This window comes from Camelus bactrianus, chromosome 17 (assembly GCF_048773025.1).
Source record: "Camelus bactrianus isolate YW-2024 breed Bactrian camel chromosome 17, ASM4877302v1, whole genome shotgun sequence".
In the NCBI taxonomy this organism is placed as follows: Eukaryota; Metazoa; Chordata; class Mammalia; order Artiodactyla; family Camelidae; genus Camelus; species Camelus bactrianus.
Window position 1 is genome coordinate 3,489,201 of NC_133555.1, and position 18,051 is coordinate 3,507,251.

Genomic DNA, 18,051 nt, shown 5'->3' on the forward strand with positions numbered 1-18,051 from the left:
AAGGGCTCATGTGGCTCCCCCCACTGCAGCCTTGATCTTGTTGGGCCTCATCCCTCCCTTTTTGGGGCCACTGCAGCCACACCTCTGGACAGGCCTGAAGATGGCTGACTTAAGATGGGGTCAGGATTTCTCCTGTCTCGGGCTCAGGTTACGTGCTGTAGCTCAGGCGTCATTCATGTGGGGAAACAGCTGTTTCCTGATTGAAGACTGGGGCTTTTGTGCGGTACAGATAAAAGGCCTAAGACCCAGGTGTGGTCCTACATAGTGCCACGGTTACTTTTATTTTTGGGTAGAGGTCTTTAGGTCTGTTTATTTATTATTTAGTTGTTCTTTGTTTTTTGTTTTTAATGGAGGTACTGGGGATTGAACCCAGGACCTCGTGTGTGCTAATAAGCATGCGCTCTACCATTTGAGCTATACCCTCCCCCTCGTACATTCTTTTTAATGTAATCTATTGAACTTAATTTTAAAGGAATAGAAAGGGAAAACAAGAAGTCTGCAATGTATCATAGCCAGCACTGGAGCTGGGAGTGCCTTGGTGATATTCTGAGGTCAGGTTAACGCTATCAGCAGAGCAGCCGCAGTCTGGGGTCAGCATGGAAGCCTGGGGCTGTGCACCTGTGTCCTCCCCTCCTAGGCTATAGACCTGACTTAGTGCACGTCTAGAACAGGGGGTTGTACAGTCACCCAGTGGCTGAGTCTAGTTAAAGCGTTCCTTCTGCTTGGCGTTGCAGGTGTGGACGAGGCAGGTAAATGCAGCATGATCATACTGTACATTAAATGTTGGAAGCTACTCTGGGTTTCTTTATGTCTTAAATAGACAAACAGGTCTTCTTGATCCAGGGATGCTTGTGAACATCCAGCAGCCTTTGATACGTGAGGATGGTACGGTTCTCCTGGCCACGGATTCCAAGGTGACGTTCTCCACTTACGCTTTCTCCTTCACCTTTACGTCACAGTGCAGGCTGCTTCTCTGAATGTGTGCGCCTCCTTCCTGGCCTTCAGAGACTGCGTTGACAGCGTGGCCTTCTGCGTCTCCATTTACTTCTGATACAGCTGTGCTCTGATTTATTTCAGGGATGCCAGTGTCCTTTTGGAAACTCAGTCAGAGCCGGCTGATCATGGTCATTTTACATGTCAGGGTCTAGAGTTCAGTTCAGTGAGAAGTCTGTGGTTCTCTCCTCTTTTAAGGCTTTTACCTGGTACACACATTGGCAAACTATTGGCAAGCTGAGAAAGGAGCTACTTACCCTGAGATGGCCTTTGCAGAAGCCTCTGGTTCCTTTTTATTGGATGATCTGCAGGAAGAAGTTCAGCCATGATTCTAACAATTCTAGAACGGACAGAGCAGATCAACCACAGGGAGTTTAACTTGTGGACAGAGAGATGTTTGTCACCCCGAGAGAGAGGGAGAGCTGGCTGTCTCCTGTGGAGATAACCAGGGGAGGGGGGCTCCAGGCACGGGAACCCGGTGTTTCTCTCACCCTCTTGTCCCTGATGCGACCTGAGCAATGGTGCAGCAGCCCCAGCCGAGCCCCAGTGTCTCTGCTCTGGAAGGAGCAGCTCGGGAACAGCGCTGGTGCTGCCGCCAGAGCCAGAGCCAGAGCCAGAGCCAGAGCCAGAGCCAGGCCTGCGGGCCTCCCTCTTGCCGGCTCTCATGCACACACAGGGCCTTAAGGAACATCCTCCTTTGGGAAAGAAAAGGCAAAAATGGGAGCTGGTGGCCAGCACAGAGAGCTGCCCTCTGCCTGTTGGTCCTCAGCTGGGCTTCGAGCCCCCTGTCCTTGGGCGGTGGTGACAAATCATGCCTGGCTTCCTGCCATCACCCGGCAGACAGTGACTGACTACGTAGTTGGGTGGGGACACCATCCTGAAAGTTAGGCCCAAGCCACCGTAAACTCCTGGTCACCAGGGCCCGCCCAGCCCCCGTTCTGCAATGCCGTCTGTGCGGAGACTGACTGCAGGGCCAGCTGGCACTCCTGGTCGCCCCATGCCCTCCCTTCTCCACCTCAGGACACCCACACAGGGGTGCTGGGAAACTCGAGCGAGGCACTTTTATAAAGCACGTGGCACACGGTGAGCCCTCAGTACATGTGAACTGTTGAGGTTCGTGGTGGTCGCTGGGTGGAGAAGGACAGTGGTGAAGACAGAGCTGTCCCCCCTTCTGCCCTGGAGTGACAGGACCCGCCCAGCAGCCTGTCATGAATCTCAGGCACAAGCAGCTCACCTAAAGCTGGCTGTTTCCAGAAACTGATTTTTAAACTTCTTACTTTGAAATCATTACACATTCAAAACCGTTTGCTTTGAGTGAGTACAAAGATGCTACAGCGATCCTTGTACGCGTTACCCAGTCTCTCCCGCGGTTGCGTCCCACACAGCAGTACAGAACCAAGGCAGGACGTGGTGCTGGTGCACATGTGGGTGCTGTTCTGTCCCCCCTTTCCAGTCTTCTTCAGCGTCCTCCCTCCAGCATAGCAGTCTGTCCTGGGGACCTATGTCTTTTAGCAGCTGCGTGAAATTCTGTTACATAGTTGTTCTGTGATTTATTAATCAGTCGTTCATGATCTTTTCTGCTGATTCTAGTTTTTCACTTTTATAATCAAAATACAGCAGACATTCACGTATACACATCATTTGTGTATACATATTTGTTTGAGTGTATCTTTGGCTTTCTTTCCCTTTTTTAACTTGAGATATAATTCACATACCAGAAAGTTTTCCCTTTTACTGTACAGTTCAGTGGTTTTCAGCTTGTTATAACATCCCCCACTACCTAGTTTCAGAACATTTTCATCACCCCAGAAAGAAACCCTGAACCCGTTAAGCAGTCACTACCCCCCACCAACCCCTGCCAACCACTCATCTGCTTTCTGGGTATAGTTTATCAGTTCCGGACATTTTATATAAAGGGAATTATACAATATACGGCCTTTTGTGACTGGCCTCTTTCTCTTAGCTTAATGTTTTTAAGGTTCATCCACGTTGTGGCATGTATCGGTGGTTGATGGTTCTTTATTGCCAGAAAAGGTGCTGCTGAATAGCTGTACCGTGTGCTGTTTATCCATTCATGAGCTGATGGACGTTTGGGGTGTTCCTGCTTTTTGGCTTTTAGGAGTAATGCTGCTGTGAGCGTTGCATGCAAGGTGTTCTGTGGAAATGTTTTAACACCGCTTATGTATGTGCCTGCGAGTGGGACTGCTCTTGTCGTTTACATTAGACGAGTCTCTGCTCAGACTTCTGAGGAATGACCAGGCTGTGTTCCCCAGTGGCTGCACCATTTTATACCCCCACCAGCAGTCTGTGCGTGTTCTGCTTTCTGCACATCCTCTCAACACTTGTTATTATCTGTCTTTTTGACTATGACCATCCTAGTGGGTGTGAAGTGGTCTCTCATTGTGGTTTTGATTCGCATCTTTATCACTGAGTTATAAGAGTTCTTCAGATACTCTGGCTACTAAATCAGATGGGTGATTTGCAAAACTTTCTTCCCATTCTGTGGGTTGTCTTGTGTGGTTGAGGGGGAGAGGCTGGCTGTCTTTCTACTTTCTTGATTATGTCTTTTGAAGCTCAAAGGTTTAAATTTTGGGGACATCCAGCTTACCTGTTTTTGTTCTGCCATTTCATCACATGTGTAGATTTGTGTAACTACTATCACCGCCAGAAGTATTTCTCCCCAAAAAGCTCTTCCCCATGCTGCCCCGTCCTACCTGCATAGAAGCTGGCTTTAAAGCAGCCTTATACCTTCATTGCCCTGAGAGTCATGTGTGTGCACCTTTGACGCTGTTATTTTCTGATTAACAGGCTGAAACAAGCCAGGGGGCCCTGGGCACACTGGCAAACGTGGTGACTTCCCTTGCCAACCTAAGTGAGTCCCTGAACAATGGTGACACTTCGGAAATGCAGCCAGAGGACCAGTCTGCGAGTGAGATCACTCGGTACGAGCCCATGAGGCTGGAGGCCCCTCCCGACGCGCGCAGGCGCTGCCTCGTGAGGGTGGGTGGCAGCGGCTTGACGCCCACCCTGTATTTAATCAAGGATTGTGGGATCGTCACGGGGCCCCTCACGTCTGTCACGTGAACGTGGACTCACTGATACCACATGACATAAAACAATCTAAAAACTTTTTATTCCAGCTAATAAAGGAAATTGAGTAACTCACTGGAAGTAGGGGGAAAGCTGTTACTTGTATTGGTTGCTGTTTATGGTGCCTGAGCATCAGTCATGCAGCCTTTTTCCAGGCGGTGAGTCTAGAGCTTAGCTCGACTCACCAGGGCGGACAGACACTAGCTGTTAGACGGCGCCGGCTGGCCCAGGCGCCTGCACCCGGCTGCGAGGGTCAGGGTTTGCTCCTTTCCCGTTGGACCATCCACTCCTGCCCATCTTGCCAGGCCAGGCAGGTGTGTGGCTGGGGCCACTGGAGGGCACCGGTCCTCGTGTTCACTTGTGGTCTGATAGAAAACCTAGATCTAGATCCGATGGAAGAAGGAGGGGATTTGAGTTTGGGAGAATTCTGGTTCTACTGCTTACTACGTGGGCGGTCATGGAGGAGTTAGCTTTCACATATGTGAAATGGAGAGAATTCTGCCTCAGAGAGTAGTCGTGAAAAGTAGAACTTACACACGAAAGGAACACAGAGCTCAGTGCCCAAGACGCTGTGGAGACAGCACGTGGAAGCCGCGTTCCTCTTCTCAGCAAGGGGAAGTTGGTTATCTTCCTGATGCGTCATTTTCCTAAATTACGTCTCAGCTGGAGCTCTCCTCCTCCTAGAAGCCGCGGATTCATACACTTGCTCGCCTCACTTTTGCTTGCAGGGCGTTTGACACCTTAGCTAAAGCTCTTAATACCACGGACGGCTCCTCGCCCCCGAGCCTGGCGGACGGGCTGGACGGCGGCGGAGGGGGCAGCATCCACGTCATCAGCAGAGACCAGTCCACGCCCATCATCGAGGTCGAAGGCCCCCTCCTCTCAGACACTCACGTCACGTTTAAGGTGAGGGCAGTCGCCCTGCTGGGGGAGGGGCTCCGGCCTCAGCCAGGCTCAGTTTAAAAACCAAACCTTGATGTGAGCAAATTTCCACACAGTGGTGCTTGGTCAGGACCTTGTACTGCAGAGCAGTGTCCCATTCTGCAGCATTTTCACTCACCTTCTGCTTATGTGGCCATTTGGCTCTGAAGGTGACCCTGAAGGAGGCCTGACCGCCTGTCATTGCCAAGACAGGCTGATGCAGGCTACCCAGCAAGGGCCACTCTGCCGTCTGCCTTCCGGTGACGGCTTGGCTTCAGCATAGGCTCAGGCAGGCCCTTTGTCTATTCCAGTGAGTATTTTTCCCAGCCATTGGGCCTGACCTCTTGCCCTCTAGAGCCCCAGAAAGAAGAGCTCAGATAGGCTAGAAGATTGCCGCCGGGTCCTTGAGCGTCTCCCTGCCCTTGCCCCTCCTGGCCTCACTTGTCCAGGACACTCCCAGCTTCCCTGAAGCTCCTTAGTCTCTGGGTCTTCAGACCAAGTCTTCCAGTTCCCCTTGTATTCTCTGCTGGGAGAGGTCTGGCCAGTCACTTAGGAAGACTGGGACCCTGCCCATGGTTGTCCAAGGGTGCCGAGCTTCAGAGGCATTAGAGCCCCTCTTAGACACTGGGCTCCCGGAGCCCAGTCTGACATCCTGTCGGTGGGAAGCCCTCCTGCCCTCGGGGCTCCTGCTCGCTCTCCCCCGTTACTGAGGCCACCTGCCAGATCCCTGCGAGCCCATGAGTGACCCCGTGCCCCGACCTCAGTTAGACTGTGGCTTGAAATGGAATCACCTTAGAACAAGTAACAGAGTACTTGAGGCAGGAGTTGTGTAGGTGAGCTGGGAGGTTCCCGTCATTCCACATTCCTGGGGCCATCAGAGCCTGTTCACTGGGCAGGACAGCACGGGGAGTCAGTGCGGCCCCTGCAGAGGACACCTGCTCTGCACGGCTGGTCTGTACGGGGCTCCAGTGTCAGAGACGGTGACTCTGGCGGCCACGAGTGTTGAAACACGGCAGGGATTCGTGTGTTGACAGAGCTGCCGTCCCTCGGTCCCCCGTGCCGTGTGCTCTCTCCCCCAGCTCACCATGCCCAGCCCGATGCCGGAGTACCTCAACGTGCACTACATCTGCGAGTCCGCGTCCCGCCTGCTCTTCCTCTCCATGCACTGGGCCCGGTCCATCCCGGCCTTCCAAGCCCTCGGGTAAGGGCTCTTCTCCCTGTGTGTCCTCTGGCAGGGCCCTCCAGCCCCCTGCTCTAGGAGTGGCCGGGAGGATCTCTGAGGGCACTTCCAGTCTGTTTCCTTGGCCTGATTTTTCTTGATAAGTGTAGTCAGTAGCCTGACAGCAAGGGGACCACGGTTGCCAATGCTGCGATGTCCCTCGGGCCTTTCCTGTGCCTCCTCCACGTGCCGAGGGTTTGGTGTGAGGAGCAGGGGCTGGAGTGGAGCAGGCAGGAGTCACCCTGAACTCCAAGGAGGAGGCGCTGCATCCGGGGCCTCCTGAGAGGGGAGGACAGGTGGTTTTGTGGTGCAGCGGCCGTGCTGCCCTGAGGGTAGGTTGCCCCCGCAGCTGACCCTTCCTCCCTGCTGCAGTCCCAGTGTCTGGCCCTCAGGGCCCACCCTCGGCTGTCCGTCCTCTGATCGCTGTAGCCTCTCATAAGCCACCCGTGGCTGTTAAGAGACAGATCGTTCATCCTCAGAGGGACTTCACTGAAGACATTCATAGACAGTGGTGTTGATGGAGAGTGACCCTGAACATTCCATAGGCCTTCAACAAACATGCTGAAGCAGCTTCAGGCTGTGGGGGGACTTGGGGACGTGCCACGGGCACCCTCACCCACCCGCCTCTGTCTCCAGGCAGGACTGCAACACCAGCCTGGTGCGGGCCTGCTGGAACGAGCTCTTCACCCTGGGCCTGGCCCAGTGTGCCCAAGTCATGAGCCTCTCCACCATCCTGGCTGCCATCGTCAACCACCTGCAGAACAGCATCCAGGAAGGTCAGCCGGGGCTGCGGCCAGCCTGTGTCCCACAGCATCCTTAGCTGAGGGAAGTTTAACTTTCACATCACGGGACCCTCACGGTCAGAATGTTTAAATTTCTACCTGACTGCCTTTTTCTCATATAATGAGGATGAAAGGAAAAAGAGGTTATTGGAAAAAGGTGTTATCTTCCAATATGTAACCATGTAGTATTGTTTTCAGAACAGTCACAGCTTGTTCTCATCTTCATGGACAGACTACCCTTTCATGTGTGGTGTCTCACAAGTCCTCACACCTGGAAAGTAGAAACTGCTATCTCAGGGTTACGTGTAGGGAAACTGAGGTCCCACAGAGCTCCCTGGCTTGCCCGGATGAAGCAGCCAGTGGGACAGCTGGGAGCCGGGGCACGCTGCTGCGTCACACGGAGCCCTAGTCCGGGGCGTGAAATGAACAGGTGCCTCCCCTGACGCTGGGTGGTCAGGTCCCAGCCGTGTCAGGACTGGGACGAAGCCTGTGCGGCCTCCGCGTGCTGCGCGTCCCGGCGCCCTGAGGGTGCCGTGGAGGGAGCACACACTGCCCGGGGTCCAGGCTAGCCCGGCAGAGCCGCGCCTGTGGCCGGATTGAAACTGAGCACCCAGGTGTGAGACCTCAGAATGTGGGTTACCAGTCACTCCTTCGTTTTTCTAGTTATTCCTTTGGATTGGTTATATAAAGGTGATTTTTAAAACCCTGCAACATTTTATTGAATCTAAGTTAGGTTTGTTCACAAATGAGCTTTAGTTTTCTTTGTTTTTAACTGAATATAATAACACTAATAGTGATCCTGGACATCCCATAGACCTTCAACAGTAAGCTGTTGTCACGAGGACTAAATCAGACAACAGATAAAATTGTTTCGGCAACCAAAAACTGCCAGCATGTTCAGGTTGGCAGATATTCCATCCGTGCCTGCAGAGACTTAGAAAATCTAACCACTGCTGAGAACTGGCACGTGGCCTTCAGCACAGGGTGAAGGGAGTCGGCCCTCTGCGCGGGGGCCACTCGCCTGCCAGTGCTGGCTGTGGAGGCAGAGTGTGCGGTGGGCTGGAGTTGGGGTGTGCGGCTCTTGAGAGAACTGGTTTTTCGTTTGAGTGAAATCATTCTCATCTTTTTTCAGTCTGTGGCCCTCGTGCTATTCTCCCTGGCCCTTCTCAAAGGATCTGTGGTGTTGATTTCTAGATAAACTTTCTGGCGATCGGATAAAGCAAGTCATGGAGCACATCTGGAAGCTTCAGGAGTTCTGTAACAGCATGGCAAGGCTGGACGTGGACGGCTACGAGTACGCGTACCTTAAAGCCATAGTTCTCTTCAGCCCCGGTAAGACGCCCGGGGGCGCGTGGGGCAGCTTCCACCTGTGTCCACTGGTGTCTCTGCGTGTGGGCGCGTTGTCAGGGGTCGGCAGTGTAGAGCGCCCTGGCGAACGCTGTGTGACTGGAGGTTCCCACGGTAGGTGTGCTTTGCTAGCTCACATCCATACATACGTTCTTTTAAATCCTGCCTTTACCCTCCCAGAGAAACACACTAGAGTGCCAGCCAACGTCATACACTGACTGGACCTCATCTGTGTCCTGACTATAAGCCATTGGTCAAACAGGACCTCGGCCAACAAATTTGAGTGTACAGTAGGCCCGCTCTTTCCATGGGTCCCACATCTGTGGGTTCAGCCAACCACGAATTGAAAATATTTAATGGAAAAAAAAAATCCAGGAGTTCCAAAAAGCAAACCTTGAATTTGCTGTATACCAGCAACTAAGTACAATTATTTACATAGCATTTATATTGTTAGGTATTAGAAGGAGGCTAGAGGTGACTTAAAAGTACACGGGGAGACATGCTTAGGTTACATGCCACACCGCTAATGTGAAGAGCATCCGTGGATTTTGGTATCCGTGGGAGGGCCTGGAACCAGTGCCCCGTGGGTGCCAGGGGACCACTGTGCTCCCCATCCAGCGCCCTTTTTTGTTTTGATTTGTTTTGCTCTCTGCCGGTTTTTAGGTATGTTAGACATACAACGCAGCCAGACTGAGACCGCACGAGTCCCCCTGGGCCCTAGGGCAGTGGCAGCTGCAGGGCAGCCACAGGGCGTGGTCACAGCACCGGGACAAGAGGTGGGAAGTAAGAGTGGACCAGGCTGGCTCGCTCCCCCTCAGCCATTCTCCTCGGGCCTCCTAGAGGCTGCTCAGTGAGCGGTGTAGTGTCCTCAACAGCGGGGCTGGACAGTGTGGACCCCCCCCCTCCACTCACCGACAACAGAACAGCTGATACAAAATGGGAGATGTTACGTGATTAAATGTCTAGAAAGCAGGCGATGATTTCTCGTTCCATGTGGTGTGTGCTTCCCAGAGCGAGCAGGCAGCCGCCCCAGGTCTAGAGCCAGCCCGGGGCGGGTGCTGCTCAGCCTGGTGTGGCCACCCAGGAGGCCGGAGCCCGCTCCTGGGAACCTTTTGGCTTTGGCGGGACACACAGGAGAAACAAGCATTCTAGCAGCAATATCCAGACCAGCCCAGCCTTCAGGGTTCAACCTGCTGTACCTGAGAAATGTTTCAGAAGTTTGACTAAAAATAAGTACTAAGAAGTTTGCAAGTGAGGCTTTCCAAATACAGAGGGCAGTTTAGGGTATTTTTCTTTTTTCAGATCATCCAGGTTTGACCAGCACAAGCCAGATTGAAAAATTCCAGGAAAAGGCCCAGATGGAGCTGCAGGACTATGTACAGAAAACCTACTCGGAAGACACCTACCGGTGAGGCACCCGCAGCGCCAGCCGTCCGCGCACAGCCCGCGGGGCTCCGTGTGGTCGCACTCAGTCCTCGCACCTCCCAGCGGGTTGGGGGGGGGGGGGGGCGCGGCTACAGGCCGTCGCGTGCCGCTGGGTGAGGCCTTGGGGTGCTCCTCTGTAATTTGAGGGGCTGGAAGTTGTGATCTCCTTTAGGGCTTGAGATGTGGGTTCTCACGGAGACACCCTTGTCCACAATAGTCAGAAGCTCGGCCCCTTTGCTCTGCATCCACTGAAGAGGCGGTACTAGCCAGAGTGTTTGACCAAGAAGTTTTCGTTGACAGAAACCAAGTCCGACCCCATAAAGAGTGAGGGGGTTGCACAAAATAATAATTTCACACTCAGATTAACTGATTTTTAGGAGTCCCTTTATTTGAGTGAAAATTTATAATGTTTGTGCAGCAAAAAATACATATATATGCCTTTTTCATGCAGATTTGAATAGGAAGGTGTTCTGAAATAGGGCAGAGTGTACTGGCAGGCTTTCCTTCCAGCCAAGTGGAAGAGCTCTTTCCTCGTGATCAGTTCTTGACCCACTGGAGGCCCATGTGGATTCTGGGGCCCCATCAAGCATAATATTTCCCTCCCCACCTTTCCCCCTCGTGTCTTCTGCAAACAGACCTCAGTCAGCAGGTGCCCTGTGAACTTGAGATGCCCCAGCCCCAGGGGGACTGTTTCTCAGGTGTGGCTGGGGGCCTGTGGCTGACCTGCCTGCTTTAGCCACACCTCGACGGCCCAGACACAGCTTTTGCCAAAGCAGGATCCATTCTCTCCTGCAATTGCTGAAGACCTCACAGTAAATCTAGAATAACTCCAGCTTCAACACGCACAGAATGGGGCTGTCAAGTAACACACCCTCAGCCAGGGCTCGTGCGGGCACGCTGTCCTGAGGAGGCCGTGGGCCCACTCCCACACAGCCTGTGGCCGGAAGAGGCCCCTCTGGGGGCTGTTTGGTGAGCCCCAGCACACGGGAGTCACCGGGAACGGTAGCTCTCTGGCCTTTGAAAGTACGTGTTTCTGAGAAGTCCTGAGTCACAGCTGGTCCAGTCAGGGAGCCCGGGGGGGAAGAGGGCAGGCCTTACATGACAGCAGGGAGCCTCTCACAGGACTCAGAAGCACCGAGACCGCTCCCCAGAGAGAGGCCCTAGGGCGGCTGTAGCCTGCTTCAGCACAGTCGCCGTCTCCCTTTCCCGTCCTCAGGCCTTTGCTCACGTCTCCCTTTCCTGTCCTCAGGCCTTTGCTCACGCTGTTCGCTCTTCCCGAAGTGCTCTCCTGCCCTTTGCATCTCTGCCGAGACTGCACCTCTGGTAGAAACCTTGGCCAGTATCTTAGGGCCAGCTGTGGTGTCCTCCCTGATGGCCTTGCTGATTTCCCGAGACCCTGCAGCCTGTCGGCTCATCTGGCACCTGCAGGGCCCACAGTGGCTGGGCGGATGGATGGTGGTGCTGGAATACCGCTTGCATAATACAAATATATTTTCCCTTTTGAAAAATAACTTAATATTCACTCTGCAGAAAAAAATTAGCACATTCTGGAAAGCAAAAAGAAAACTTTAGTTCTGTGTGAATACCACTGTTCAGAGATACCTGTTAACATTTCATGTATTTACTTCCAGTAATTTCTCACGTATGTGCAGTTGGAATCATAAAATAGAAATACACACTCATCATCTTTTGTGGCCAAGGAGGTGCCGTAATTTCCTTACCACCTCCCTGCTGATGGAAATGCCGGTCGTTTCTGGTCTGGGCCAGCCCTGCCGTGAGCACGCTCTGGGCACTGGCTATGGGGCGGCCCGTCCACGGATGCTTCAGAGTGTCCAGCGACCTGCCAGGACAGGGCCGTGATGTGCCCTCCCAGGGTCTCTTCAAAACAAAAGTAATCTTACTGCTTTATTTTAAATTATAAAATGCTAAAACTTGGAAGTTAGAGAACTATAGAAAAAGCTTGAATTGGTTAAGTCACTCCAGATCCCAATGCCAGAGGCCAGCCATTGGCGCTCTAGTGACCGTCCTTCCAGAAACCTTGCCCCCTGAGGTGCACACGGGTGACACGTGCTGGGGAGGTCGCACCTCGCTCACCGCTGCGCAGCCTTCCCCACCCCCCCCACGAGTACGCAGTGACTGGTTACACAGAGACGCCGTCCTTCATTTTAACCCGCCCTCCAGTGGCAGGTTTCCAGATTTTTCTTGTCAGTGTGGTTGGAGAGAGTTGTTATAAACAATGAAGGGGACATATTTGAACATAATCTTTGCACTCACTTGTGATTTTTTTTTCCTCGTGATGAATTCCTGTAAGAGACAAATCAGACAAGCAGGGGTGGAGAGTGAATGTTTTGTTCCCTGCTGAGCCGTGCAGGCAGGGCCCCAGGAGCCCATCCAGGACAAAGTCTGACGGCAGCAGACCCCTCCTCTGACGGCCCTCCCTCCCTCTCACAGGTTGGCCCGGATTCTCGTCCGCCTGCCGGCGCTCAGGCTCATGAGCTCCAGCATCACAGAGGAGCTGTTTTTCACCGGCCTCATCGGCAACGTCTCCATAGACAGCATAATCCCCTATATCCTCAAGATGGAGACCGCGGAGTACAACGGCCAGATCACCGGAGCCAGCCTGTAGCTCGCACGCCCCCACTGCCGGGCTGGGCCCAGCGCCGCTCGGACAGACAGACAGGTGGCGCCTGGTACGTGCACGGGTCTCCAGTACATTAGCTGCTTCCTGTTAACCCCAGACAGTAGCAACTGAAAGACTAGTAGGATCTTTTCCTGCCATAAGAAATGTTTTAATGCCTTTTGATGAAGCAGCAGATTTTGGAACAATCTTTTAACTCAATTTGTATTTAGAAATTCTCAAAGGGCAAAAAAAGAAAAGCAAAGTTTTATAACGTCAGAGACTAGTATTAAAAAAAAAAAACTAAAAACTAAAAGAACCTAAGAGAACAGTATGTGTGTATATATTAAAAATGTCCTTGGAATTAATAGCTACTAATTACCAGGGTAATAATATTAGCACTTTCTAAGCACTTCTTATCAATGTGTGATGTTCGCAACATCTTGCCTTTGTGCAGGGCAAATGGAAAACTGTGTGTCTTTTGCCGAAATGCTAATGATTTCTGTGAAAATGCAATAGGGTACAGGAGACAATCATTTGTGTTTAAGGAAGGCAGGCATCATTCCTAACTGTACGCGCACATCGCTGGTGTCGAGCTCGGCTCCGAGGAGTGGGTGAGATGTGGCTTATCTGTCCGTGCAGTCAGTGGGGTTGTGGCAGCACGGCCGTGGTGACGCAGACTCGAAGCTTCCTCAGCCAGAGCTCATGCTTGTCGGGGGCCCTGGCCCTGCCTGCTCTGACGGGCCGCGCAGGCTTCTCCAAACCCGGGCTCTCTTCTGGTGACTGGTTCTCAGAATTGGATTAGACGAGTCAGACTTTAACTGCCAATTCCTGCAGCGACCGAAAACGTCCCCAGCACACCTCCGCCACCCACAGCCGATGAAGTGTTCTGACCAAAAGGTGCAAGGTGGGCATTTTGAACCCTTAACAGGACTTCCTGACTGCAGTGTGGGGGGCTGCACGTGGTCAGGTGGAGGAGTGGGAGGGCTCCCTTCTCAACAGTTTCCACCCCGGATGCCCCCTGAGAAGGGCCTGTGTTCCTGCAGTTCGGGCAGAGGTGGGTGTTGGCACCCAGTGGACGGTTTTCAGTGTCTCCAGACTCAGCACCTCTGTCAGCAGGTCTCTTGGTGGTCCTGGCACCTCTCGCACTTGAGTTCCACAGAGTTGTGCCCGCAGACACCCCTGGAGTGTCCTGGATGGCGGGTGCAGAAGCAGGCCACCTGCTCCTCAAAACCACCCCTAATTCCCAGTTACCTTCTCCTTGTGAGTTACAGCGGCCGTCGCTTACAACACAGAATGTGGTTTGGGGGCAGTTGTGTCAGAGGAAAGCGCCTGTAAACTCCCACAGATGTGAATAAGCAATGGGGCTGGGTCGGCACGTGGTGCTTCCTTTCTGTGTAGCCCAGGTTAAGAAAATACAGTGTGAGGCCAAAGCGGCATCTCTCCAAGCTTTCATCAGAGGATGTCCCGAGCACTCGTGCCTCCAGGCGTCCTGGTCCGTCTGGACGCGCAGCCCGACTGTGTAAAGTGGAGGGGAGCGAGGCAGGTGCCCGCGGCTGTGCGTGGGTGCTGGGCTGCTCACAGCAGAGCGGGCCGCTTTCCTCTGAAGTTGTCGGCACCAAAATTTGGATTTGATTATATTATTTGTAGTTCATGCTTTGGGAGCAAATTTGAGAAATGGTAGGGGTGCCCATTATAAAATGATGGAAAGGATTTAATTTTGCCAGCTTAAATTCTTGGTTTTCTAACTTTGAAGTGATTTAAATTTCAAAATTAAGATAAAACTGGCCAAGAGGATGGCCAAGGTAGGTGTGTGTCATTTCTGCTTGTGAAGGATTTTCGCAGAGGGCATTTTGAAGCACGTGTGTGTGTCTTACACAGCAAGTTGCCTATTTTTCTGTTCTGCTTTTTGAATGTAAGCATGTCTGTGGGTGACGTAGCAGCTCCCTGGGAACACGTGTCACGTCTGAGCTCTTGGTGGTGCAGAGGTCGGTGCTGGCTGGCTCCCCTCCTTCCAGGGGCAGGCCTGTGTCTCTGAGGCTTAAACCTAGACTGAGGTCCTGACCACGGCACTGTGGAGGCGTGTCGGGATGGGGAGGCGTGAGCACTCGGGCAAGGAGTGACATGCTTCAGGAGGACCGCTGGTTCTACCCGGCCCTGCCCCCGAGTCCCTTCACTGGTGACAGCTGATTCCAGTGGACCGCTGTGGGCTTTGTACACACACGTTTCCCGGAGCCTCTTGGCCAGACCTGGAAGTGGGCTTTTCCTTGCAAATCGGCTCCAGGTTCCCTGAATTCTCGCTGTCCCCATCATCTTAGGCCTTTGCCAGCGGGTCCATTCCCTCTCTTGGCAAACTGGTTAAGAGAAGCCCAAAGGCAATTACTTAAGGAGATTGCAAGCAAATATTTGGGCTCAACTTTCACAAGGGTTTTAACCTCTTAGAAGTTTGTTAAACTCTGGTTTAGTGATGTGAGACCAGCCCTCTGCCGCCTGAATCTGAGCGGAATAAGCCAGGAGCGGGTCCTTTGCCACGGAGCGCGGTCCCAGGCCACCTTCCCCATCCCCCCTTAGCAGGGGGGTGGGACGGACACACCGTCACTGCTCAGTGACGTGCGCTCTCTTCCAGAGCTGTTTCAGATGACGCTGGACAGTTAGGTGTTGGAATTTGTGGAGTTCATTACATCTAATCTCAAAACAGAACAGGGAGAGATTTAGAAAAAGACCAAATTACTCAAGCATTTTCCAAGTTATTTCTGGGAAGTATTTTTACAGAAGTGTGTTACCACCCTTGATTTGAGATGTCTGTATGGGGTGGGGGGGTACATTATTTATTGTCTAGCCTTTGCCATGAGGCTGTGGTTGGGGTTCCTTTGTCGTTTGGGTTTTGTATTTAATTTCAGGTGTAGTCACTTGTAAGATGTTGTGTAACTGCCCTCAAGAGGGATTGTTTTCTAGCCTGTCAGTGTCAGTATTAAACATGCACTCTGTCCCGAGGCGGTGGCGATGGATGCGGCGCCGGGATGTGGGAAGCCACGCACTGGAAGGGCTCGCGCTGTAGTGGTGCCGTGACTCGGGGAAGAGGGGCACGTCTGCCCCACCAGCAGCCCTTGGCTGGGGATCCAGGTGCCAGGGCCTGATGAGATTAGACCCTGGCAGCGCCCTGCCCGCCTTCCAGTGGAAGTGGCCCAAGTGTGGTGGGGCCGTCGGGGACATCGCAGCTCCTGAGTCCAGGTCATGGAAAGCGGCATCTTCCGATGCTCACCTTTATTTCGGTGGGCGGTGCCCTTCAGAGCCTGGGAAGGTCCAAGAAGGCAGGGCAGAGGCCCACGTGCTCCCCTCGTCCCACCCGTTCTCTCTAGGGCATGCGGCGCTTTGAAAATGTCTTAACTCTGATGTAAATTTGCAGAGCCAGGCCCCCACTGCGGCAGGGGGTGGGCATCTGTTCATGGGTCCTGGGCCTCTTACGTGTGCCTCCCTCCGGCGTGCACGCGTGTCCTGCCCTGGGTCCCCGCGGCAGCGCCGTGTGTGTACAGATTTATAGGCTTGTGTGACTGGATGAATGTACATGTGTTTATACCTTCTCCGTGTACAGTGTACATAGCGTGTGTGTACATAGGTGTACATTATGTATACAGACGTGTAGCCACGTACCCAGATTCTGCTGTTTTACAGAGAACCCGTGACAAGAGTTGCCACAGTAAGTTGCTGTGGGTGTCCCAAGGTCGCAGGACAGGTCTGCTGAGATATCCTTAACTCCATTTTCCTTTGGGTGAGCCTGGCCGGGAAAGGCCAGAGGTCAGAATCGCTACACCGAGAGTTCCAGACAGAAAGGCCCTGGCAGGACCACACTCGCTTCTCCAGGCTCAGACAAGGGCCAGGAAGCTAGAAGGCAGTCTATCCTCATGTCCAAAACCAGGTGGGGACTTTGAACCTAGTCATTACACACCGACCTGTGGCCTGAGCGAAGGAACTCGGCTGTGAGAGCCGACGCCATCCCGCCTGCGTCTGGGCCCGAGTCCCAGTGCGGTAGCAACAGCCCACCTGCCCTGGGCTCGGTCAGCAAATGTGGGCACCGCCCTGTGACCATCTCCCTAACACAGTCGAAAAACAAGTATTCTTTAAAAATAAGCATGAATGGTGATTGCTAACTTTTATAACATAAAATTATAAATTACAAATCATAAATTACTTCTCTAAATGTAGCACGTAAATGAAGTCCACTGACCTTGTTTCTGTAAATTATGATTTAAAAATCTTTAAATTTCAGATAAAAATAGGATTTTAGTATGGATGTATGCCCTTAAAGCCACAGATGCAAATGTTCCTCATCCCACTCTATCCTGACGAGTCTCCCCCATTAATCGGGCTGTAAACTGAGACCCGGCCCAGCCGGAGAGGCTCACAGACCTGGCAGGCGGGGGCCTGGCGGGGGCGCCACCTGGTAAGTGCAGAAACTCATCGTCCACAGGTTGCTTTTAAAAAAAAAAAAAAAAAAATGTTTGAAAACCCTTCATTGAGACCACAGTACTCAGTGCCTTTTGTGAGACGGCGCATCCTCAGCCTTCAGCTTCCCGCAGCGTCGGGCCTCTCCGCGTCCTGGCCCGGCGTGACAATCACACTGTGGGAGGTGGCTTTCCAGTTAAAGTACAAGCGGGAGGAAGCCTGACAGCCTCCAAACGGATCTTTAGAAGTTTCCCTTTGGGGCTACTTTTCTTAACTGTAATCTAAGAATAATTAAACTGAGTTTAAAAAAGGCGTCCTGGGGGTGGGGTGAGGGAGGTCTGAGGCGTCTTCAATGCCCAGCTGTACTTGCAGTTAAGGAACCAGCAATGCTTTTGAAATGCTGGGGGAAAGGCTCAGCAGCATTTATCGGCTGACAGACTGTGCTGAAGCTCAGTACCTAGGATGACGCCTGGAAACAGCAGACTCCACATTAAAAATTGCTTTTCCTTAGGAAAGTGTGATCGGTTATCATTCTAACACCCGGGCGCTCATGGACTCCAGTGCTGGACTATTTTTCTAGTCTCTCCGTTCTCCCAGTTACCTTGTAAACCAGTGTTCAGCTAGTTTTATAACTGAAAGATGTACATTTTTCATAGTACAAACCATAGTTTTTACCTGTAGTTTGGACCTCTCTGTTAAAATGTAGCTGCATTACCAGGCCTTTTGAAATAAGTCTGTTAAAGGAAATTTGGGTGTTAGATTTTCTTGGGACCGTTTCTGTAACCTCTGCCCTTCACAATATAGAAAATACTGTTTATGCCATTACAGTTTAATTCCAGGTTTAAAATCTGTTGAAGGCTGTAGATTGAAATCAGCTTTGTTTATGTGATGGCATTTAAAAAATAGCATGTTTCTTTTTAAACTGAATTTTATACCTAATCAATGTCTTCAGTCTTGGAGAAGAATTTGCATTGTTGTGTTTGTATATAGTGTATTGCAGTGCATGAATTAGCTTTATGCATTTTATTAAATGCTGTTTCCATGTGGCATTATTGTTGTGGCTTAATTACTACTACCTAAATGAGGTTTATACTATTAAAGTGAATTAAAGGCTAACGTGTATCCTGCTCATTTCTCCTCCTAACAGTAATACCGGTAGGGCCTGCCCCCCACAGGCACCCAGCACACCCTGCCAGAACCCAGGCAGGTGGCGC

General features: G+C 52.2%; 1 protein-coding gene across 8 annotated transcripts in view; it reads left to right on the plus strand.

Moving 5' to 3' along the window:
- NR2C2 (nuclear receptor subfamily 2 group C member 2) overlaps nt 1–17,953 on the plus strand; it is an 82,304-nt gene extending 64,351 nt beyond the window's left edge. For 7 of the 8 annotated variants that reach the window (XM_074344277.1, XM_074344271.1, XM_074344273.1 and 4 more), the window contains 8 exons: nt 821–914; nt 3,802–3,935; nt 4,812–4,989; nt 6,039–6,205; nt 6,860–6,999; nt 8,200–8,337; nt 9,655–9,760; nt 12,229–17,953. In XM_074344277.1, coding sequence (XP_074200378.1) covers nt 821–914; nt 3,802–3,935; nt 4,812–4,989; nt 6,039–6,205; nt 6,860–6,999; nt 8,200–8,337; nt 9,655–9,760; nt 12,229–12,403 — 1,132 coding nt within the window. In that variant the 3' untranslated portion in view covers nt 12,404–17,953. The remainder of the gene's footprint in view (nt 1–820; nt 915–3,801; nt 3,936–4,811; nt 4,990–6,038; nt 6,206–6,859; nt 7,000–8,199; nt 8,338–9,654; nt 9,761–12,228) is intronic. The other variant, XM_010953101.3, reaches the window with a different exon arrangement.
- Nucleotides 17,954–18,051: the final 98 nt, after the last annotated feature.